General features: G+C 42.5%; 1 protein-coding gene across 13 annotated transcripts in view; it reads left to right on the top strand.

The window, feature by feature from the left end:
* OSGEPL1 (O-sialoglycoprotein endopeptidase like 1) overlaps nt 1-25,329 on the top strand; it is a 1,349,050-nt gene that overhangs the window by 348,603 nt on the left and 975,118 nt on the right. For 2 of the 13 annotated variants that reach the window (XM_075317743.1, XM_075317742.1), the window contains exons 7-8: nt 21,582-21,680; nt 23,752-23,882. The exons of 9 other annotated variants lie outside the window; for them this stretch is intronic. In XM_075317743.1, coding sequence (XP_075173858.1) covers nt 21,582-21,680; nt 23,752-23,882 — 230 coding nt within the window. Of the gene's footprint in view, nt 1-21,581; nt 21,681-23,751; nt 23,887-25,329 lie in introns of those variants that run through there. 2 more of the 13 variants (XM_075317745.1, XM_075317744.1) reach the window with 2 other exon arrangements.

Genomic DNA, 25,329 nt, shown 5'->3' with positions numbered 1-25,329 from the left:
GATTTTGTACAGCGTGACACAAGGCAACCTACAAACATGGCTCAGTTACACCAGTTCTGTCAGGAGGAATTGGCCCAAATTCTTACCAACTATTGTGAGAAGCTTGTGGAAGGATTTCAAAATGTTTGAACCAAGTCATATAGTTTAAGGCAATGGTACCAAATACTAAATAAATGTTTGTAAACTTTTTTGACTTTTCAGAAAGTAACAAAAATACCTTAAAACATTCTCTTTCTTATTTTTCTGTTTTGTAGCAAATGTATGGATGGAGAGAAGCAGGGAGGTGAATTAAGCTGTTGCCGGCTTCCCAATATTAGAAATATATATAAACTAGCTGTAGTACCCGGCATTGCCCGGGATAGTAACTGTCTCGCTGTATTTCTCCCAGTCTCTGTCTGTGTCCCTTTCTCTGTCTGTCTGTGTCTCTCTCTCTCTCTCTCTGTCTTTTTGTCTCTTTCCCTGCCTGTCTGGCTCTTAGTCTCTTTGTCTGTGTCTTTTTGTCTGTGTCTATCCATTTGTCTGTCTCTTTCCCTGTCTCTTTCCCTGTTGTGACATGACAACATTCCATTCAAGGGCGTGGCTGCTCATTCTTCTGAAGTTCTGGCTGCATTGTGGCTCCCAGTTCCATTGACTTAAATGGAGGTAGGTTTTTTGGCGAATAACTGTAAAGCGCGGAGTTAAAATTTCCCCTCAAAACAGTCTATGATGTTCCCTGAGTCAAATGGGGTGTCTGTGCAAAATTGCGTGATTGTACATGCAACGGTGCGGATTCCTTTAGCACACATGTGGACACACACACACGTGGGTACACACACACACACACACACCTCTTTATATATTAGTTTGGTAATCCGAATTGACCTAAAACGGGAAAGGTTTATTCTGATTTCAGTTCAGATATTGAGACAACATGCATATGTGTCTTTTTAGAAAGTGTATGTAAACTTCTGCTTTCAACTGTAGATGGCTTAGAAGATGGCTTCTACTGGCAAACTCCCTTTAATCCCTTCACCCCCCAGTCTGTTTTCACCTTCCTGACCGGGTTAAATTTTACATTTTTGATCAATGTCTCTTTTATGAAGTAAGAACTCTGAAACGCTCCCTGTGATTCTGAGATTGTTTTTTTCATGACACATTGTACTTCATGAAGTAAGGTGATTCCCTGCAGGGTATATAATAAAAAACAAACACGCGGCGCCAATCTCAGCGCGTTATCAAAGCGGCTCTCTGTTGCCCTTTTTTTTACTGAAGTTTTATGCACTCACCTTTTGCCACAAAACTTCAGGCATATATGACTTTTCCAAAGTCTCCTTATCCGGGTCTGCTGCTTGCCTTGAATTGATCCTGTGTTTGGTCTTGCCTTGGATTCCCACAGGTGAAAAAGTTAAAAATGAAGTAAACCAATTCTGTTGTGGCCGCGCTCCCCATAGTAATGATTTTAAAAACTCTTGTCCTCAAATGGAATTTATTACTCAAACATACGGAAATAAAAAACGGATACAACGCGTTTTGGCGGGAACAACCGCCTTCCTCAGGTATCTAAATAAAAATGCATCTCACTCTACTTTATAGATAAAAAAATAAATACAATTTACCTGGTATTCAAATAAGGGTGTGGATATAACCACAGCTGTATAATCAGTTTCTTAGTTCACTTCAACTCTAGTGGTTCATTAAAAACAAATCCACAATCAACAAATCACTTAAAAAATCCTAAAACTAAAAACACTGTAAGCATTTATCAATAAAAAAAGGTAGTACAAAAAAAAAAATTATTAGATAAAAATTCTTTAAAAAACAAATTTTACATTTTTTTTTTCTTTTTCATTATATTTAGACAGGGATGTATACTATATTCTTTCCACAATATCATTAAGGCCATTAGGATGCAATGTTTGAAGGCGGTAAATCCAATATGTTTCTTTGCGATTGAGCAAAGAATTTCTATTGATCGTTTCCGTAGGAATCTGTTCTAGAAGTGTCACCCTTATATTAAAATTCTTATCATGCTTGAGTAGTATATGCCTTGATAAACTATGTTTTAAAAACCCATTTTTTGCTCTATTTCTGTGCCCGTTCATACGAGCACGTAACGTCTGTGTCGTGCGTCCCACATACTGTAGCCCACACCTACAGTCGATAACATAAATAATATAATCGCTATAGCAACTCAGATTTTGTTTTATTTTAATTAATTCGCCTGTACTTTTACTTGTAATCTGTTTTGCTCCATGGTTTATAATTCCACACGTATGACATTTCCTAAAACTACATCTAAAAACTCCAATCACCTGATCTTCATTTTTTTCTATCCTTGCTGTTTTTTTTTTATTCTCTCTTAATCTACTTGGGGCTATTAAGCGTTTTATCGTTTTCCCCCTCCTAAATGTTATATTTGGTTCCTCAGGCAAATATTTTCCCAAAATCAGATCCCGTTTTAGAATATACCAATATTTTTTCAGAATCATACGTATCATCTTATTCCCTCTATTATAGGTTGTAATAAAATTACATTTCCACCTGCCTCCTTCTCTGTCATTTGTTTTTTACACATCACCTCATTTTTTTCCCCTTCTTTCTTACTCAAAAAATCCTCCTGTTTTTTTCCTCTGTTTTTTTCATATGCGGCATGAACCAATTTTTTGGGATATTTCTTTTCCTTAAATCTTTTCTTTAAAATGTCAGCCTGGGTTTCATAGTCTTTATCTTCAGTACAGTTTTTCCTAATGCGAAAGAACTGACTGTATGGAATGTTTTCTTTCCATTTTTTATAATGGGCACTTCTGAAATCCAAAAATCCGTTGGAATCAACTTTCTTAAATGCGTTTTTGTGATGATACCAGTCCCCTTATGGCTAATTTCCAAATCTAAAAACACTATTTTTTCATTATTTATTTCTGAGGTAAATGAAATTCCCCAATCGTTTTTATTCAGCGTATTTATCATTTCTATTGCTTCTGCTTTTGTACCATTCCAGATAATTATCAGATCATCTATAAAACGCCTAAAAAAACTATTTTCTTTATATTTTCCAGCTTACTTAAAATTGATGAGGACTCAAATCGCCCCATAAAAAGATTTGCGAAACTTGGTGCGACCCGAGTCCCCATCGCGGTCCTGTGCCGTTGTAGGTATAGTGACCCTTCAAAACCAAATACATTATGTCTTAAAATAAACCCTAAACCATTCAACAAAAAATTCTTTTGTTTAATTGCAAGCCCCATCTTTGTGAGATAATAATCTAGCGCATTAATCCCTCGATCATGATCTATATTGGAATATAATGCATTAACATCCATGGTAATGAAATAAAAATGTTCTTGCCATTCAATAGTTCTGAGATCATTGATTAATTGTGTGGAATCTTTTAGATATGATGGTAAGGATTTAACAATGTCCTGTAGGAAAAGGTCTATATAGTGAGATAAATTTGTAGTTAAGGAGCCAATTCCAGATATTCTTGGTCTTCCTGGAGGGTTAACAGGATCTTTATGTACTTTTGGCAGATGGTAAAACAATGCCATTGTTGGTGTAGGAATCATCAAAAAATTTACCTGTTGTCTGGTCTTGTGGGGTGGAAGTATTTGGTAATATTTTGTTTTTAGTTTTTGATATAGCTCCTTCTTTATTACTTCCATATTTTATAGTAGATCTATCTGTAAATTCTATGTTTTTGGGGGGTTTTGAAGTGATGTTTAATTTTTCAGGTTTTTTTAATATTATCTGCTCCTTATTCTTATTTTTTGCTTTCTCATTTTCCCCACTTGGTTTCTCTAATGGTTTTTCAAATAGTTCTTTTTCTAGTGGTTTCATTTTAACTGTATCCCGTCTAAACTTTTTTATTTTTATGTCCACCATATCATTTTCAAAAGTTTTTAATCTCCTAGTAATATCATTATTAATGAGATTAAAAAATCAAGTGATTTATATTTTTCTAGTTTTAGCTGTTTTCACAGAGTTGCGCCGCTGTACTTGCTAGTCCATTGCGCTTCTCAATCAACAGCCGCATCAAATTATATGAACAGTCATCCAGCAGATTATTCCATTTATCAGAGAATATCTTATCATCTGGAAAAGTACTATTAAAATGTATTTTCAGGCCATTTGGCACAATGCCCTGATCAGTACAAATTTGTAAAAAATCAGCATCTATTTGATGCCTTATTTCCAATTTCATATGTTTTTCAAACTCGAAGAATAAACCTGTTATAGTTTATTTTATCTCAAGGTCTATCACGGGTTCCAAAAGTCCATTTGATCTCCCTTAGCCCGCTGCATTCTTAATCGACGCTAAAAGTTCCTTTCTCCTCACTGTCCTATTTGTATAGTATTCCATCTTTAAGACTGGCTGCTCGCTCCTTCACCGTTCCTGGGTGTTGGTTGTTTGTTTTTCCGCTGATGAGGAAGATTCCTCTCAGTCAAACTATGAAGTAAGGTGATTTCCTGCAGGGTATATAATAAAAAACAAACACGCGGCGCCAATCTCAGCGCGTTATCAAAGCGGCTCTCTGGTGCCCTTTTTTTTACTGAAGTTTTATTTTTTGATAAATGCTTACAGTGTTTTTAGTTTTCTGATTTTTTTAAGTGATTTGTTGTTTGTGGATTTGTTTTTAATGAACCACTAGAGTTGAAGTGAACTAAGAAACTGATTATACAGCTGTGGTTATATCCACACCCTTATTTGAATACCAGGTAAATTGTATTTATTTTTTTATCTATAAAGTAGAGTGAGATGCATTTTTATTTAGATACCTGAGGAAGGCGGTTGTTCCCGCCAAAACGCGTTGTATCCGTTTTTTATTTCCGTATGTTTGAGTAATAAATTCCATTTGAGGACAAGAGTTTTTAAAATCATTACTACGGGGAGCGTGGCCACTACAGAATTGGTTTACTTCATTTTTAACATTGTACTTCATGTTAGTGTTAAATTTTGGTCAATATCACTTGTGCTTATTTATGAAAATATTGAAAATGTTAAAAAAGGAAAAATTTCAGCGTTTCCAAATCTGAATTTTTATGCCCTTAAATCAGATAGTTATATCCCACAAAATCATTAATAAATAACATTTACCACATGTCTACTTGACATCAGCAGCATTTTTGAAACTTTTTTAATAATAATAATCTTTATTTCTATAGCGCCAACATATTCCGCAGCGTTTTACAATTCAGGAGGCTCATATACATATGCATATCATATACATAAACATATACAAACAAGTAACAATTATAGAAGATACAATATTTAAAAGGAAAAATGGCAACCCTGCTCGTGAGAGCTTACAATCTACAATGAGATGGGGGGAGGGGCAAGGTACAAGTGCTTATTTACAATGACAATCCAGCCATCTCATGGGGGATAGATAATGGCTTCCTGGACCAGTTGGCCAGAGCCTTGAGAAGCATTTGGGTGCCATGGAGTTTGACGTGGGGTTATGTTCTGAGAAGTTGTAGAGGGATTAGGTGAAATTAGTTTTTCTAGGGAGTGTGATAGGCCGCCCTAAAAAGATGCGTTTTTAGGGAGCGTCTCAAGCTGAGTAAGTTGTGATTTGTCCTAACTTCTTGGGGTAGAGCGTTCCAGAGGTTTGGTGCAGCTCGGAAGAAGTCTTGGATTCGGGAGTGGGAGGTTCGAATTAGTGTGGATGTTAGTCGAAAGTCATTTTCAGAGCGTAGAGAACGGGTGGGATGATAGACAGAGAGGAGGGTGGAGATGTAGGGGGGGTGCTGCACTGTGGAGAGCTTTGTGGGTGAGAACAAGCAGTTTGAATTGGATCCTGTGATATATGGGCAGCCAGTGCAATGACTGGCAAAGAGCAGAGGCATCCGAGTAGCGGTTAGCCAGATAGGTGACCCTGGCTGCTGCATTAAGGATGGGCTGTAGAGGGCAGAGTCTAGTTAGGGGGAGACCAATTAATAGAGAGTTACAGTAGTCAAGTTTTAGGGATCACATCAAATTTGAAATGACTTTGAGGGTCCTATGTGACAGAAAATACCCTTACTGCCAGCATAGTCAGTGAGGGCTTACTATTGCAGGATGAGTTGGAGAGTTTTTGTTACCATTTTGGGCCACATAATATTTTTTGATCACTGTCTACTCTGCTTTTTGTTAGGCAAAATCGAAAAGGAACAGCAATTCAGAAATGTGTTGTTTTTTTTTTATGCCGTTTACTGTGTCATAAAAATGAAAAGACGGCTTTATTGTTACGGCAAGTACAATTACAGCGATACCATATATATATCTTTTTATGTTTTGCAGTCTTTACACATTTAAAACTATTTTATAGAGAAAAATGTTTTTGCATTACTGTATTCTAAGAGCTTTTGGTTTTCTATTTAATCATTGATGGAGCTGTATGGCATCTTATTTATTGCACGACAAGATGATCTTTTCACCAATTTTATGTTTATTTACATATGATTTTTTTTTTATTGCTTTTTATTCCATTTTTTGTCAGCAATATGATGAAAAGACATACGGTAGTTTTTGTTACTTTTTTACGGTGTTCACTTAAGGCAGGGGTGGGGAACCTTTTTTCAGCCGGGGGCCATTTGGAAATTTCTACCCACGTTCGGGGGCCGCACAAAGTTATCAATGTGAAAATGACTCTGCTATATTTGGTGAAACAATTAATTAATTCACCCCTATTGTGGTGGCCGGAGCTGCTTTTCTGTGGTGCAGCTGTAATGTTTGATGATACTAATCATGTTTCTTCTCACAACTGCTTTTTCAGGTTTGTTTCGGTATGGAGCATAGTCAACTCCTTCTGATAATAAAGGGTGCTTTACACGCTCCGACATCGCTAGCGATGTCGTTAGCGATGTCGTTAGCGATGTGACACGCCAGATCGCAGATGCGATCTGTCGAGATCGCACATGTGACCGGCGCTATAAAAACGACCTATGTGCAATCTCGGCAGATCGCATCTGCGATCTGGCGTGTCACATCGCTAACGAGATCGCTAGTGATGTCGCAGCGTGTAAAGAACCCTTAAATTTGGTAAATCATATACATCACATAACACACTGTATATACATCCCAGGAGATGCTGGAGGCACACACATCACATAGGAAACACTGGGACTGCTGTATATACATGACAGGAGACGCTGAAGGCACATACATTACTGGAGGTTCTGGGGGCATATACATCACATAGGATACACTGGGACTGACATATATACATCAGATAGGAGATTCTGGGAATGTAAATGCCCCCAGCCCCTCCTGTGTTGTGTATGTCTCCAGTGTCTCCTGTGATGTATATGCCCCCAGCATCTCCATTGTGATGTATAACTCACAGGAGACGACAGGGCATACACATCACAGGAGACGCTGGAGGCAAACGCAAGAGGGGCTGAGGGGACATACACAACGCAAGAGGGGCTGAGAGCACACACATCACAAGAGGGGCTGGGGCACAGACATCACAAGAGGGGCTTGGGTACAGACATCACTTGGAGGACTGAAGGAACTTACAGCACTTTCAGAGCACAGACATCGCTACTAGGTGCACGGACATCACTGGGGGAACACAACATTGGGGGTAATACACAGCATTGGGAGGACACAGGACATGGGGGGGCTGCATACAGCACTTGCAGAGCCCTGACATCACTGGGGGGACACAAACCTTGGGTGATACATAGCATAGGTGGGGGGACACAGCACTGAGCACAAAATTCTGGGGGGTGGTACACAGAACTGGAAGGCCACAAAGCACTGAACGAGCCACAGAGCACACAGAGGGCACGCGCTGGACACACAGCCTTGGAGAGCAGGAGACGGACACTCAGTGCCGGAAGGCAGAGGGGTGGGCGCTCTGCTCTGGAGGGCAGAGGGGCGGGCACACCGCTCTGGAGGGCAGAGGGGCGGGCACACCGCTCTGGAGGGCAGAGGGGCGGGCACACCGCTCTGGAGGGCAGAGGGGCGGGCACACCGCTCTGGAGGGCAGAGGGGCGGGCACACCGCTCTGGAGGGCAGAGGGGTGGGCACACCGCTCTGGAGGGCAGAGGGGCGAGCACACCGCTCTGAAGGGCAGAGGGGCGGGAACACACCGCTGAGCACGCTGACACTGGACAGCGGGATAGCCCATTGGTGCGCACAAGCAGCGCAGGTGGCGATTTAAAGGGCCGGCGACCCCAGCACTGCAGCCCCCGGGAATCTGCCCCGGGCCGCATAAAAGGTAATCGGCCCATGGGCTGGAGGTTCCCCACCCCTGACTTAAGGGGTTAACTAGCATGATAGTTTTAGAGATCAGGTTGTTTTGGTTGCAGCAATACCACATATGTGTACTTTTTTTTTGTTTTTACCTAAATATCCCTAGAATGCATGACGTCTGAAATATACACTTTCATGTAACTCTGGCCTTTTAGGCCCTTGTGCAAATCCTATAGAGGAACTCAAATAACTTTTACAAGTTTATTTCAAAATTGCATAGTAAGATATGAAAAATGCACAACATTGTAATTATAATTGTTTGCAGAAAATACCAAAAAAGTAAGTACAAGGGCCTAAAAGGCCCCCATTGTGCATTCTATGTGATGAATCCTTTTTATCATTTAACAATTTATTTATTTTTTTCAAAATTAAAACAAAGATATGAAAAACACACAAAAGGGTATACAAATGTTGAAGTAAACTAGCTGCAGCTACATTTCTTTTTCCAATTTAAGATTTTATTGATTTTCAAAGGAATTACAATATTACAACATACATCCATGCTGTACCAAATGATACAAATCCGAAATCCAAAGTCAATGCTACACCAAGCCTTCGCAAGCTTCGTAATATTCTGTGGATAGTAGAAATAGTACATGGATAAACATTTAAAACTTAAGATGATAATAGAACAAGAAGAAGAGATTAAGTCGAGTGATAGTCACAGAATCCAAAGAAGGAGAGGTATTTCAGAGGAAGGTGAGGAGAGATAGAAAGCAGGGTGAGGCGACCGGGGCTGATGCATTGTCCATTGAGCTAAGATTTGTCGAGAGGATGGTGTGTACTGTCTAAAAGGGAAAAAGCCAGAGTGCCCCCAATCCGGAGATTAAATTAGTTCAAGAAATTTCTCACTGGACAGGAAAGACTCCCATTGGAACCACTTAGTGGCTGTCTCCACTGTTTGCCCTCGTGATTGGGCCATCACCATTTCCATGCGGTGGATCACATTTACCTCTGTTACCCACTCATCCAACGTCGGGGGGGTGGAGTCTTTCCAGCGCCGTGGGACCACTGTCTTGGCGGCCTGAAGAAGGTGACCCAAGATAGATTTTTTAAAAACCTTTTCCGATACGTTAAAGATATACAGTAAAGCTGCCTCCGGGCGACTGGGCACTACGATCCCTGTGACCTCTTTTATGGCTACCAGTACTTTGCTCCAAAAGACCGACAGGCCCGGGCAGTGCCACCAGATGTGAGACATGGTGCCTCCCGAGGCCTCACAACGCCAGCACGTGTCCGGTATTTCGGGGCACCACGCATGAAGAGACGCCGGAACCCTGTACCACCTGGAAAGTATTTTATAGCTGGTTTCTTGCATCCTAGTGGCAACTACCGACCTGTGGGTCAGGCGGAAACAGCACTCCCATTGATTCCCGGGAATCGTTTGATTGAGCTCTAACTCCCATGCTCTACAAAAGCGAGGAAGTGATACCTCTGCTGCACTTGTCATAAGCTTGTACACCCTTGATATTGCATGACGCGTGTCGGAAGGCCCAGTGCAAAGGTTTTCAAAAGGAGTTTGGGGTGGGGGATGAGCCCTGATAGTGTCCTGGGAGGTTAGAAAATGCTTGAGTTGAGCATACTCAAAATTAAATCGCAGTTTGAAATTCCGGCCCTCTGTCTCCAGAAGTGGGATGAGAGACCCGCCCGGAGCCTCCCGATTTAATCTCAAAGGATTCAGTTTCGTGCTTCCCAGAAAATTATTAGATGATGCTCCCGGTAAAAACTCCGGGTTATCGGTTAGTGGCATAAGGGGCCCTCTAGGCTGGATCATGAGATTGCGTGATGACACAGAGTGGACCGTTTTCAATGTTTGTTTAGTACTATAGGACATCTCAATCTTATGCTTGGTGAGGAGCGGCCAGGTCCAGGGCAGGGTCGGTAATGATAAGGGACACATATCCTGTGCCAGGCAGACCCAAAGCTTAGAACCAGAATTATGTAAAAGATCCAGGATCCTGGCATGGGCGGCTGTCAAGTAGTACCGCCTACAGTCAGGTAGTCCCGTCCCTCCCGCACTCTTGGTCCTAGTTAGGACGCTACTCCCTATACGGGCACGCCTTCCGGACCAGAAAAATTGACTGAATATGCGCTGCATCTTGGCCCAATAGGTTGCTGGAACATAGACCGGAACCGTCTGTATCAAGTACAGCAATCTCGGCAGAGCCGTCATCCTGAGCGCGCTGATCCTGCCGAACCATGAAAGAGTGCCCCTGTGCCACCGGGCTAAATCACCCTCGAGCCATGACAGGAAACTTTGGTAGTTTAATTGAAAGAGCCTGGACAAGTCAGATGGGATCTTGATGCCCAAGTATCCAATACTACCGTGGGGTGGCCATCTAAAGGGAAAGTTTGGTTTTATAACATTCACAGTTGTTTGGGGTAGAGAAATATTTAGGGCCTCTGATTTATCAAAATTGATTTTAAAATTGGACCACTTGCTTGCGGTTCAGTTCCACCATTAAGGACGGGAGAGAGGTGATGGGGTTACACAGATACACAAGGAGATCGTCAGCAAAGGCAGCGCATTTATGCTCCCGGTTGGCGATCTTAATTCCCCTTATGTCCGGGTTGGCCCGGATGGCCGACAACAAGTGTTCCATGACTAAGACATACAGTAAAGGTGACAAGGGGCATCCCTGCCGGGTCCCGTTTTGAATGGAGAAGGGTTTCGACAGAGTGCCATTAATCTTAAGGTGAGCAGTCGGGGTATGGTATAAAGCCATAATTTTAGATGAGAAAACCGGTCCCAGGCCTATATGGTCCAGGGTCTGTGCAAGTGACTGCCAGGAGACTGTCGAAAGCCTTCTCAGCGTCCAAAGACAGCAACATCAAAGGCAGTTGTTTAGTATGTGCATGTTGAATTAAATCCAAGGTTTTTATGGTGTTGTCCCTTGCCTCTCTATCCGGGACAAACCCGACCTGGTCAAAATGGATCAGGTCAGGAAGCAAAGGACCAAGTCTATTTGCTAAAAGCTTGGCGTAGATTTTTAAATCTACATTAAGAAGTGATATCGGTCTAAAACTACTACACACCGTGGGGTCTTTTCCAGCCTTACTGAGTAGTGAGATGTGAGCCATGGTGGAGTGGGGCGGAAAGGGGACAGAGTCCGTAATCGAGTTAAAGGAAAGGAGCATTAGAAGCGCTAATTGTTCCGAAAAGGATTTATAAAATTTGGCGGGGAATCCATCAGGGCCAGGACTCTTGTTTCCAGGAGTGTCGCGAATCACTGCCAACAGGTCCTCCAGTATAAATGGACTTTCCAAGTTGTCAATTATAGAGCTATCGAGACATCTAAAAGGTGAGGGCATGGAGGGACACTCATCACTCGACCTGGGGGGCTCGACAAGTAAATTATATAACTTGGAATAATAGTCGTGAAAAGTATTTGAGATGTCTGGGGTGGCATAGAGTATTTCGTCGCGTGGGTTCTTGATGCAAGGTATGAGGGTATGAGCTCTTTCTTCCCTCAGCGCGTTGGCCAACAGTCTGCCGGGTTTATCCCCAAACTCGTAAAACCTCCCCCTTCCCACCTATATTAGACGCTGATATGAGGAATCAAGCAGTTTTTTAACCTGGAACCTAGCTTGTAAAAGGGCTTGTAGATTTGTGGCCGATAAGGCTCGCTTGTGGATGAGCTCCAGTTCAGAGACCTTATGGAGAGCTTTTACTATGTCTTGGGCCTTTTCTTTTTTGATTCGGGACCCGTGTTTAATAAAAATACCTCGTAGGACACATTTCAATGCTTCCCACTTATATGTGGGGGCTGTGTCATCTACTGAGTGGTCCTCCATGAACCTTGTAATAGAGGTCTGAATGTCAGTAACACAAAGCTCATCCACAACCAAGAAAAAAGGGAGTCTCTGATGCAATAGTGTATTTTTTTGCAAAAAATTAGCAATATTCACTTTATTATAATTAAAGAAACATAGTACAAAAATTGATCTCATAAAAAGCACATACAAGGTCACAGGCAAAAACTCATAGTCCAGGATAAACAGGTTCACACAAAGATATGCTCAAATTATTTTTATGTATATTTTTTGGAATAACCTACACAAATTCTGGTCTCATTATTTTTAGCACTTATTGACTGGATCCATTCTTCCAGTCATATTATGTCAAAATTAATTAAGATCTGCTCTATATATTGAAAGATGACTGTTATATTTACTTTTCCTCAAGAGGATATGTAGGGGTTAATCCTCCATTTTATTTAGCCTCTTCCAAATAGAGCAGAGGAACATCAAAGGGTGGGTGCGCACTTGTGTGTGCCATTGAACCTGACTGCCATTGAAATCTTCACTAGATTGAATCTCTGGATCAAGAAAAATACCGCAGCTAAATAGCTGCCAGTCAGGTACATATACCAAGTAAGAAGTTATGCATCTATGCAAAAATTTTTTTCTTTTCCTCACTCAGGCACACACAAATGCATTTTTCTCATGATAAGGTGAATTGTATATAACCTGTTATCTTTAATATACAAACACCACCCCTGTTAGTGAGAGCCCATAAAATCAATGAAAGTTAATCATTTTAAATTACCCATTTTTACTTGAGCAGCTTCTGAGTGTGACCTCTTATGCCTCCAATGCGCATTTCACCAAAGCTTCATCAGGGAGTGGCACATGAGCTGGTTATACTCCCACTACTTATATAGCCCGCCTCAGATGTTATGTCCAATGGCAGTGCATTTATCGGCGCATGCCTCGTGAAATCCCAGATCTCCGTGGGCCGCCGTTCCTCTCCTGACAATGCCTGGGCGCTGGGACACCTTGTGTATCAAGCGCACAGGCATCGCCGCCAGACAACAGCAGCATCCACAGGAGAGCAGGGAGAACACCAGGCACGCGCTCAGCACCACCACGGGAGCGGTACGAAACCCTCCGTTTAAAGAAATTCATATGCAAGATTCATGACATTACTAAGCCCCAAAATAATGAACACGATTAAATAACTTCATAGCCCACATACAAACATGTGCTGCTGACCCATCTATATCTTTTTCTATTGCCTGTACGCTCACATACAGGTATGTACCAGCAAAACCTGCATGTATATGGGCAGTCTCATAAATCCACAAAGATATGAGACTATAAACTTTAAACTCCAAGTGTCATGAATATCCGATGAATTGGGGCTACTTGCTTGTAGTATGATGTTTCACATATACGTTTAATTCTATCCATTGGCAATCATGGGAGGATAAATAGATTTCCTTTATTGTTTCGTCATATATGGTGTGGGAGGTACCATGAAGAATATTTTTCATGGATTATGTATTGCTGTAAAAAAAGAAAAAACATAAAAACATTAAAATAATAATTAATAAAAACCAACGCTGTCATCTTTGGCTAAGGGCAGCAGAAACGGTGCAGCTCAGAAGATACACAAGGTGGCCATGAAGTGCGGTCACATGACCACAACAACATTTATTTACAGAAAGAGAGAGATATATATATATGCTGCTACAGATCCGCACAATGATAGATTCTCACAGAAAGGAGGAGAAACTGTTGGACTCATTGAGTCCAACTGGTGCCAGAGTCCCCAGCATTGTAATCCACTTGCATTCTTTTTGCGCTAGAATGCGTTTGACGTCACCACCTCTAATGCCAAGCTGAACACGTTCTATCCCCCTCACCTTAAAGCTTTTTGGATTGCTAGCATGCTCTAATTTAAAGTGACGAGGGATCGTCTTCAGCTCCTCCAGGTTAGTGACCGATTTAGAAGCCAGAATGTCCCGGACATGTTCTCGCGTTCTCACCTTAAGTTGTCTAGATGTAAGACCAACATATATCTTGTGGCAACCACAAGTCGCATAGTAAATCACCTGAGCCGTACTACAGGTGATATACTGTCTGATTTCAAATTTTCGGGAGCCATCTGCTGAGATGAAGTCCTTTGCTCTACACATATTAGGACACGCCACACATTCCCCACATGGGAAACATCCCCATGTTGGTGGTCTTATTCCAAAATGTGTCTTTTTTTCGGGGACATAGTGGCTCCTAACTAGTAAATCTTTCAGGTTTTGACTCCTGCGTGAAGTCATCTGTGGATATTCGGCAAGATGTGTGGCTAGGGCTGGTTCGGTTTTTAATATCGACCAATGCCTCTGGAGGATTCCTCTCAGTTCCCCCCACTGAGCATTGAACGTCGATATAAACCTAATCTTATTGTTTGTTTTCTCCTCCCCTCTGTGGGACTTTTTCAAGAGTTCCTCTCTGGGGGTCCTCTTAGCTCTTGTGTAGGCCTTTTTAATACAACGGTTACTATAGCCCTGGGACTGGAACCGTTCCCTAAGATCATCTGCCTGCTGTTCAAATTTGTGAACTGTGGAACAAATCCGCCTCGCCCTCAGGAACTGGCCAACTGGGATAGCTTTGATGGTAGAATGGTGATGAATAGATGTTGCATGCAGCAGAGAATTCACTGATGTGGGCTTTCTGAATACGTCCGACTGAACACAATGATCACCATCAATCTCAATTTTGACATCAAGAAAGTCCACAGTTTCCCTGCTGCATGTGTAAGTCAATTTGACATTATAATCATTTCTATTTAATCCCTCGATGAATTGCTGGAGCCCGTCCGTATCACCCTGCCAAATAAACAAAATATCGTCGATATATCTCAGCCAGAGGGGCACATGGTTCAAGGACTGCCCGCCCTCGCCCATCTGCAAACCTCTCTCCCAGTACCCTAGGAAGAGGTTTGCGAATGAAGGCGCGCAGGCCGCCCCCATTGCTGTGCCCCTCCGCTGTAGATAGTACCGATCATTAAAAATAAAAAAATTGTGTGTAAGGACGAACTCCAGCAATTCTAAAATTAATTCACATATATCGCTATCCCAGTTACTGTTCCTGAGGTAGAAGCGGACCGCCTCCAAGCCCTGCTTATGGTCAATACATGTGTACAGTGACTCCACATCTGCGGTCACCATACACATGTCATGATCCATGTATATGCCATTTATTCGGGTGAGCACCTCCGTCGTATCTCTCACATACGACGGAAGAGCCTCTGCCAAGGGCTTCAAGTAGTAGTCAATAAACTTGCAGACAGAGTCACAAAGGCCCCCCAGTCCCGAGACTATCGGACGACCTGGTGGTTCTGAGAGGCTCTTGTGCACCTTTGGGATGAAATATATGGTGGGAACCCTTGCCTGTTTGTTCAATAATCCATCATACACATTTTTTGTTATAATACCCTGAGTAAATGCTTCATAGAGGATGGTATCCAGTTCCGTTGAGAACTTTGCCAAGGGACTACAGGACAATTTTTCATATGTCCTCCTATCCCTTAACTGTCTCATCGCTTCCCTCTCATACAGAGTCTTGGGCCACAATACCACGTTTCCCCCCTTGTCCGCCGCTTTTATAACTATGTCATCAAGAGCTTGAAGTTGGCGTAGAGCCAAACGTTCTTCTCTCGTCAAATTATCTGATTTTTTATGCCTAGGCAGCCTTTTTAGATCTTGTATTACTAAGTTCGTAAAAATTTCCACGGCTGGACATAGTGACAAGGGGGGAAATCTCGTGGATTTTGGCAAAATACAGGAAGGAAATTTACCTTGCGACTCTGTATGTTGCTCTTCTAAGAGATCCTCCAAATCCCTGAGAGCTGATCTTTCAGTCTCATTATATTCAGAGTATTGTTTGTTCTTATTGTCATGCAGTTTTTTCAGAATGAGTTTTCTGGCAAATAAATTGACGTCTTTTATCACTGTGAATAGATCAAGTGTGTTAGAGGGAGAAAATGTTAGACCTCTTTCCAATAGATCTATCTGAGTTTCAGTTAGCCTATGTTCGGATAGGTTAATTACCTGGAGACGGTTTTTGTTATTCTTAAATCCTTTCCATTGTTGATTGCTATTGGGCATGGTTCCTTTTTTACTTTGATTTTTCTCCATTGACCGTAGCAACATGGATGTTGAAGTCCCCCGTTCTCCAGGCATATTTTCTTCCATGGAGGAAACTGAGGTCATGGAACTAGATCTAGATCGTGCTCCCATTCCCCTTAATCGTCTATTTTGCCATCTATACATACGATTAGAGTTGCGATCACCAACATCTCTCTGAAATTTCTTCTGTTTAGAGTCGCATATGGTCTTCTCCCATTTTTGAAAATTTTCCTCCAAATCACCATTCAACTTACTAATTTCATCAGACGTCAATTTATCCAGTAACTCCCTCTGAATGGATTCGATTTCATTATCCAAATCTGCAATACTTTTAGTGTTCAGTTGAATTAATATTTCAATAAATCCCCGGGAGCATGTAGTTGCTAATTCCTCCCACCTGGTTTTAACTGATTCATCTGTAATCTCAAAAGAGGGAAATATACATAAAAATAATTTGAGCATATCTTTGTGTGAACCTGTTTATCCTGGACTATGAGTTTTTGCCTATGACCTTGTATGTGCTTTTTATGAGATCAATTTTTGTACTATGTTTCTTTAATTATAATAAAGTGACTATTGCTAATTTTTTGCAAAAAAATACACTATTGCATCAGAGACTCCCTTTTTTCTTGGTTGTGGTGTTTTCAGGTGGTTGAGTCTGCAAGATAAGTCTAATGATAATGAAAAGCTGGAGGTGGTTGTTTGTAGTACAAAGCTCATCCAGTAGCAACGACTCATTCAGCCGCCACGACCCTTTAGGCGCCGAGAGAGAGGGGATCTCTATCGTGCAATACACCGGCGCATGGTCTGACCACAGTATATTATCCATTCCCGTATGTTGGATCCACGGGAGCGCTATGTTGTATTAGTATGTAGTCAAGACGATTATAGGAGTCCTGAGTGTGGGAATAGAAACTATAGTCTCTGTCCGACGGGTGTTGTATTCTCCAGGTGTCGAACAGTTGAATGCGCAGTAGGGCTTTTTTGATACGTTTAATGGTGGTGTATGCAATACTAGATTTCCCTTTGGAGTTATCTAATGTGGGGTCGAGGGTGACATTAAGGTCGCCACATAAAATCACCGTGCCCTGTAGCAAGGGGATTGCGATGTCGATCAGACGGGAAACAAAGCTGTCCTGTTTTTGATTTGGGGCGTACGCATTAATTATTGTGAAAATGTGGGTTCCCACCCTCAGTGAGAGGATAATATATCTTCCAAGACTATCTGTCGTGCACTTTAAGATTTGATGTGGGAGGGATTTATGGATGGCTATTGCCACGCCCTTGGAACTGGTCTGGGTTGTCCGAGGATACCCATGTCTGGTAATATTTATTTTTAAGAATAGGGGCATGTCCTTGTTTGAAGTGTGTCTCCTGGAGACACGCTATTCTCACCTTCCATTTATGAAGATGATACAGTATCTGTGTCCTTTTCTCCGGAACATTGAGGCCCCTGGCACTGAAAGAAGCGATGGTTAGATCCGCCATCTATAAAAGAATAGTACATTAGAGATATATAAGAGAGGGTATCGAACACGATCAGCCCGGCTGCCGAGAATAGAAAGAAGGGAAGACTGGAGGTAGGTAGGATGTAGCAGCAGGGAGAAGAGGAAAAGAGAAACGAAAACAGGGAGAACATCAGGCAAAAGAAACCTTGCACAGTAAACGAAATCCAAACAAATGTTCCTAGGGAACATATCCGCCTGATCTAGGCAGGACAGAGGATCCCGACCTATTTGGGGAGAAAGGATGTCAGACATAACTAAGCAGAGCTCCGTGCATGCTAAAAACATTAAAGATAACCACAGAAACCGGCAACAATATCAAATATTCATGTAATACGGGCGATGAATAAACTTAGAGGCAGGATGCAAGAGTCAAGTGACTCAAATAACTGTAAGAGGCATAAGTCATAAGGGCGCATTCCGCCACTGAGCACATCTATATCGGTCACCGAGGGCGACCCGCCCCACGACCCCGCCTTTCTCTCGGAGGTAGCCCCCTGCCGAGCTCAGGACGTGGAGTCAGTCTGGAAGAGGCAGGCCGTCCCCTAGGTACCCACTGCTGGAGTAGGGTAGTCGGCCAGGTTGCAATAGGGATTGTAGGCAGATTCAGGCTCTTAGTAAAAGCCGGGAGGTCTTCTGGGGATCGCAGGACCATCCATCGGGAGTCCTTCCGCCCAGGGTGTGGCGTGAGAGATCCGGCATTATGCGTATGGTAGAGCAATTAAATGACAGGTTCTGTTTCCTCCTGGCTGCTTGTAAAATGTCCTTCTTTATATCAAAAAAGTGCACCCTGCACACGACATCTCTCGGACGGGAATCATCTGGATCCGGAGGACGTAGAGCCCTATGGGCTCTATCAAGTTCAAGGGGAGCTCCTGGTGGCCTTTTTAACAGATTATTAAAGATGGAACAAAGAACAGCAGGTATGTCAGGGGCAGCGATAGATTCCAGAAGACCTCTAACACGTAGATTGTTCCGTCTGTTTCTGTTTTCTAAATCATCTACATGTTGTTGAAGGGAAAATAGTTGCTTGGATTGGTTTTCTACAGTCTCTTGAATAGATTGAATAGACACCTGAGAATTTGATTGTTGTTCAGTCAGGGTGTCTACCCTGTTAATAAGTGAGGAGAGATCCTGCCGTAATTGGATGAATTCTTCTTTACATTCCGCCACCACTTGATTAGCCAAAGCTGCAATGTCGTTCTTGGTGGGGATCGCTTGTAACAGTGACCGCAGGTCTGCCAGAGAAGCCGGGCGGTTGTCGCCCATCGAGGTGGTGGTGTGAGACATATTGGGGTATGCATAGAAAGATTCCTGTAGGGCTGGACCATATATTAGTGTTTGCGTACTTTGGGGGTTCTTTATATCGTCCCACATTTGTGGCATAGACATGTGACGAATTGGAGGTGTTCCCAGTACCCTGGGCCCCTCCATTCATGGGGATCAGTGTGCCTTTTTCCAGGTCTCCGCCTGCGGCCGTCGGGCTCTCAGCCCAGGAGGATCCAGAAGACCACCGATCTGGGGAAGAAGGGGGTGCTTCCCTCTGGGGTAATCCCCAAGACTCTGTGGCAACCCCCCAGGGATCATGTGGCCCTCCTCTGTTCACAGCTCCCCCTGAAGGTCTTGTGGCCCCTGGTGAGGATGCATGGCTGATGGCGTTGCCCCCCCTCTCTGGACTGAGCCCCACTCACCAAGCCCTCCCGCGGGCCCTGTACCTGGGTATTGTGGCTCAGCAGTCCATCTGGGTTAGGTGCTGCTCCCTCCTCACCTCTGATCGCTGCACTAGTGCTCGCAGATGGGAGCAGTGGTGCCTGGTGTGCAGCTTCTCCGTGCGGCGCCCGCTTCTTCAGTGCCCGGGCCTGCAGCGGTGAGTCACCTTCTGGACCCGAGCACACGTGCGTCCTGTGCCTGCACGCCTCGCTCCTCACAGATTCCCTGGGGCCGGCCGCAGGTGAGTTACCCGGGCTACCCGGCTCCCGCAGAGTTCCAGCGGAGGGCGAGACAGGCAGGACGGCCGCTGCGGGCGACCCGTCCTCCCACCCTGGACTGCCTGTCAGCAGCTCTGAAGCGCAGCCACCATCTTGGAATGGCGCCGCTGCCGGCACCGCTTCTCCCACTGCGGGGGGTCCCTCGGCTCCCGCCGCCGCGTGTCCTCTAGAGGGTCCCTCTAGGTCACCGGGGGACCCTGTTGCCTTACCCCTTCTCTGGGTCTTCGGGCTTGCTGCCCCAACGGACACCGGTGCAGGGATCCCTTCAGGCCTCGCAGGCCGCAGTTCTCTCCCTGGCTGAGGCACAATCTCAGGCTCCCGGGACCGGGTGAGATAAGCCCCGATTGTGCCCTGGGACGCAGGGGGTTGCCCCGAGGTGCTTGGCTTGTTTTTTTTCGTTGTAGATTTGCCCATGATGTATAGTAAACCGGCCTTATGGAGGATTATTTAGAGGAGCTCTAGCAAGCAGCGTCCTCACTCGGCCATGTCCAGCTCCGCCCCCCTACATTTCTTTTTCAACTTTTCCTTTTTAATTTTATTGATCTTCCGCACAATTTACACATGTTCTTTACAGACATTTTCTCCAGAAATGGTACAGTAACGCTCAGTTTTCCTGTCTTTATTGGACAAATAAAACAATGCTTTAGTTTTGTTTCTCCTGGCTCTGGAATTGCCTGAAAACATATGCCACACCATTTCATAGCTTCTTTAGTTTGCTTTAACAAGCATTTTATGTTGCTTCGCTGCATCCTGTTAGGCATTACAAGTTCATGGCAAAGATCCTTCAAGAATAGGCATCTCCTGTCCTTCCTCCTAACTTGGAAATTGGGATGAGTTTCAGTATAAATAATGTAAGGATTAAGTGCTGATACATCAAGCATATTTGAAAAAATGAACACAGGCCAACATTTTGTTTTTCTCTTTCATAAGTATTCTCCAACCAATTCATCCACCTTGTCCACACCTCCTTTAGTTTTATTATAGTGCAGGATGATTTCTGGTTTCTGTTTTCGGTCATTGCTATCAATACTGGAATCATGATGCATGGTTCTGAGTGATATAATGGATTTTTCCTTCTTCGCTTTGCAAGACACCATTGTTGCTTTGTAGCTGAAACCAAAGACACTATCATAAAGTGCTCGCTGTGAAATGTGCTTCATCACTTGAGTAACATCTCATCAATTTGGTTTCATAGTACCAACAATTGTAAGATTTTTTTCAAGCAAAAAATTGCCCAGTTCAACATTAGTAAAGTAATTGCCCATTGTAATGTTTCTACCAGAATTGTAAATTGGTACAGCACGTTTTTTTTACAATGTCAGAACCTAGGTCTTTCTGCACTGGAGCGCCAACTTCTTTGCCACAGTAGATAATCCCATTCATTCCATAATAATTTGCAGAATCACACATCCACAATATTTTTTCCATACTTTGCTGGTTTGCTGGTGGGATAGTGCAGGCAACATTCCTGGCTGTGACAGCTGGAGCTCAACCTTATCTGCGCAAACCCCTATCTGACCGTGACATTAACCTATGTCAAAGGTAATGAAGGGGTTAAAGGGGTTGAGCATTACTGTCATGTGAAACATTTAGGAATTGCTACCATTTTTCTGCAAATCTAACTCATTTCAAGGGCTCAGAAGTAATGGGACAAATTAACTTTACCCACAATATAATGTTCATTTTTATTTCTTTGTAGAGAATCCTTTGCCGGCAATCACTGCCTGAATTTTGGAAGCCATTAGTGTCACCAAACGCTGGATTTCCTCCTTTGTGATTTTTTGTTACGCCTTTACTGCAGCTGACTTCAGTTGTTGCTTGCTTATGGGTCTTTCTGTCTTTAAATTCTGTCTTAAGCATGTGAAATGCATGCTCTATGGGTTTGAGATCTTGTGATTGACTCTGTCATTGCAGAATATTTCACTTCTTTGCCTTAAAAACTCCTTGATTGTTGTTACAGTATGTTTTGGGCCTTTGGTCGGTGCTTCCCAGTAAAGATGAGCAATCAGCCGACAAATCCACTGTTGTCTTCCTTGGATGTCCAAGCCTTTTTGAGTTCGTAAGTTCACCAGAATGTACCAAACCTTTGGTGTTATCCACTTCTAAAATTTCTGCCATCTCTCTGATGGATTTCTTTTGTTGTTTTTTAGTTAGCCTAATGTTGGCCTTTCTTTTCCATTGAGAGATTCTTTGACCACATGTTGTGGGTTTACAGCAACACCTGCTAAATGCAAATGCAACACAGCTGGAATCAACTCCAGACGTTTTATCTGCTCAACTGATGAATTAACGAGGGAATATACCATGCTGCACATTAACCCCTTCAGCTCCCGGGCACTTTCCATTTTTGCGTTTTTGTTTTTTGCTCCCCTTCTTCCGAGAGCCGTAACTTTTTTAGTTTTCCGTCAATCTTGCCATATGAGGGCTTGTTTTTTGCGGGACAAGTTGTACTTTTAAATGAAACCATAAGTTTTACCATATGGTGTACTGGAAATCAGCAATCAAATTCCAAGTGTGGAAAAACTGCAAAAAAGTGTGATTGCACAATAGTTTTTGGGATGTTTTATTGACCGTGTTCACTATATGGTAAAGTTGATATGTGGGTGTGATGCCTGAGGTTGGTGCGAGTATGTAGACACCAAACATGTATAGGTTTACTTGTATCTAAGGGGTTAAAAAAATTCACAAGCTTGTCCAATGAAAGTGGCGTACGTTTTGTGCCATTTTCCGAAACCCGTAGCGTTCTCATTTTTTGGGATCTATGGCTCAGTGACTGCTTATTTTTTGCAACTCAGGCTGACATTTTTAATGGTACCATTTTTGCGCAGATGCTACGTTTTAATCGCCTGTTATTGCATTTTGCATAAAACTTACGTAATTTTGGCGTTTGGATTTTTTTTGCCGCTACACCATTTACCAATCAGATTAATTGATTATATATTTTGTAAGATCAGGCATTTCTGAACGCGGCGATATAAAATATGTGGATTTTTTTTTTTTTTTTACGCTTTAATTTTAAATGGGGTGAAAGGGGGGTGATTTGAACTTTTTAGGTTTTTTTTTGTTTGTTTTGGTTTTTTTTAATTTTTTTATTTTACTAGTCCCCCTACGGGGCTATAGCGATCAGCAATCCGATCGCTCTGCCGTATCTGTAGATCTCAGCTACAGAGCTGAGAACTGCAGATACGCTGCTTTACTCACCGTGCTAGCATTATGCCGGCAGTAAGAGGAAGGGTCTCATGTTAACTACAGGCGTTATCACATGACCCTGTGCTACCATGGCAACCACCGAAAGTCATGTGATCACTCACGTGACTTCCGGTGGGGGCGGCGGTGGTAAGTGAAAATCAGGGCCGCGCATATATACATCTCGCTGACAGACTTTGGCAGCGAGATGTAAGGGGTTAATGTTACGGGTGGAATGCGATTCCACTCGTAAGATGCAGGCACACATTACAGCTGTTGAAAACAGCTGATATGTGCGCGGATCGCCGCATTCTGCCCGCGGCAGGGGCGGGGCTTAACGGCACACGCTCCATGACTGATATATCCGTCAAAGGTCGTGAAGGGGTTAAAGAACTTTTGAAACATTTTTCCAATTAGCTTTGGCCCTTTGAAAAAAGGCAGCCACATATTAAAGAGCTGTAATTCCTAAGCCCTTACTCCAATCAGGATGTGAATACTATCAAATTAAAGCTGAGAGTCTGCACTTTATGTCCATATTGATTATATAACGATCTTCAATATGTTTTAGTAAACTGCTATAATATCAAAACTTGTGTTACTGTCCAGATATTTCTGGACCTAACTATATACAGTATGTTCCCTATGTTAGTGTCACATTTTAAACATAATTTACAATTTTAGTAATTATAAGATCCAACAGAGCAAATGCTGTTAATTGACCATGTATCAATTATCTTAAAAAAAATTATTTGGTGCCAGACTAAAATAATTTTCCAGACTTTATTAATTTAAAATCCCATAAAATAACTACCATTTACTTTTGTGAATTTCGGGTTGTTATGGTGATTTGAGTCACTGAAACTTTTGAAAATAGAGTGAGTTGATATTCATAGACATATTTTCAATACCAAAGTGTGAGGTATGTCTGTATGTTTCTATTTTAGGTTGTGTCTGGAGGGGTTGCCAGCAATAAATATATTTGCAAACTGCTACAAAATTTAACAGATGATCTGGATATGTCTTTGTTGTGCCCTCCGCCAAACCTCTGCACAGACAACGGTGTTATGATTGCCTGGTAAGATAGTAGGGTTGAAAATGTTCACATATTTGCTTAACCACTTGAGACATCTTGATTTGCAAGTACATGTGAAAGCACAGTAGATTTAGGTTATGTGCCCACGGGACGATGTACCCGCGGATATATCCGAAGGTATGTCTGCAGGTTTCCCACAGCAGCTCCCCGGAATCAGCAGCTATCCATAGCTATAGCTAGGGGATTCCAGCGAAATATCTGCGGAAATCCTGCGGACATTCATGCGACTTACCTGCGGAAGTCCCGTTCTCTATCTCCATAGTGGAGAGGCGGGATTTCCGCTGGTATTTCCGCAGGAATAATTGACATGCATTTATGTATGGCTGCGGGACATCCGCAGCATGTTCAACAGCCGCACATACCGCAGCATGGACACGGAACGCCCCATGTCCCATAGGATAACATGGGGAGTGTCTGTACTTGCTAAAACCTGCAGATTTATCTGGAAAATCCAGATAAATCCGCAGGTTTTTACGCAGCAAAATCCGCAGGTACATACTCCCGTGGGCATATAGCCTTAGGCACCCCTGATCCATCCATAGGATTACTACTATAAGGGTATATGCGCACACTGCATTTTTGGTTTGACAACAAAACTGCACCCTCTGGTAGACTTTGACAACTGTAAACCCTGCATTTGACAAAGAAAAGCAGTAAAAATGCATCCGTTTTTGCCACGTTTTTGCTGTGTTTTTGTTAATGCGTTTTCTAAAGGAGAAAAAATTATATGATAGGATAGTATATTTCATAGATAGCTAGAATAGATAGAAAAAATAGATGGAAAGGATAGATAGACCATATAGAATAGATAATTAGAAAGAAAAGAATAGATAGAAATAACAGAATAGTTCGATAAAGGGATAGCTAGCGTGGCCAGCTGTGTTTTTAAATTTTTTTGGGGGTAAAAAAATGACGTGGGGTCCCCCCCGTTTTTGACACAGGAACATCAGCAGCTGCAGGCAGAAGGTTATGAAAAATAGAGGGCACTCTACGCTTTTTAATTGATTTGATTTATTTCTTATCTATTTATTTATTTTTTTAAATGACCTGAGTCCTCCCATTTTTCTAAAACCAGCCAAGGTACAGCAGACAATTGGGGGATAATATAATTAGGGTAGGAAGGGCCATAATTATTTGGTTTTGGGCCTGGCTCCTACCATCAGGATAATAAGGAGTTTATAACAGCCCACAGCTGCTACTAAGCCCTAGCTTAGTGATGGCAGGCGTCCGAGACACAAACCATCACTAATCTGTAAGTAAAAGTAAATAAACACAAACATCCAAAAAAATCTTTATTTGAAATAAAAGACAAAAAAAATCTTCTTTCACCACTTTATTAACCCGCCCAAACACCCCTCCTTTTTACGTAATCCACACGAGGTCCTACGACGCTTACAGCACTGCTACATCTGACCCTCACAGTGAGTGC

The sequence above is a fragment of the Anomaloglossus baeobatrachus genome, chromosome 7 (genome assembly GCF_048569485.1).
Source record: "Anomaloglossus baeobatrachus isolate aAnoBae1 chromosome 7, aAnoBae1.hap1, whole genome shotgun sequence".
NCBI lineage: Eukaryota > Metazoa > Chordata > Amphibia > Anura > Aromobatidae > Anomaloglossus > Anomaloglossus baeobatrachus.
This window is presented reverse-complemented; position numbering and strand designations above follow the sequence as displayed.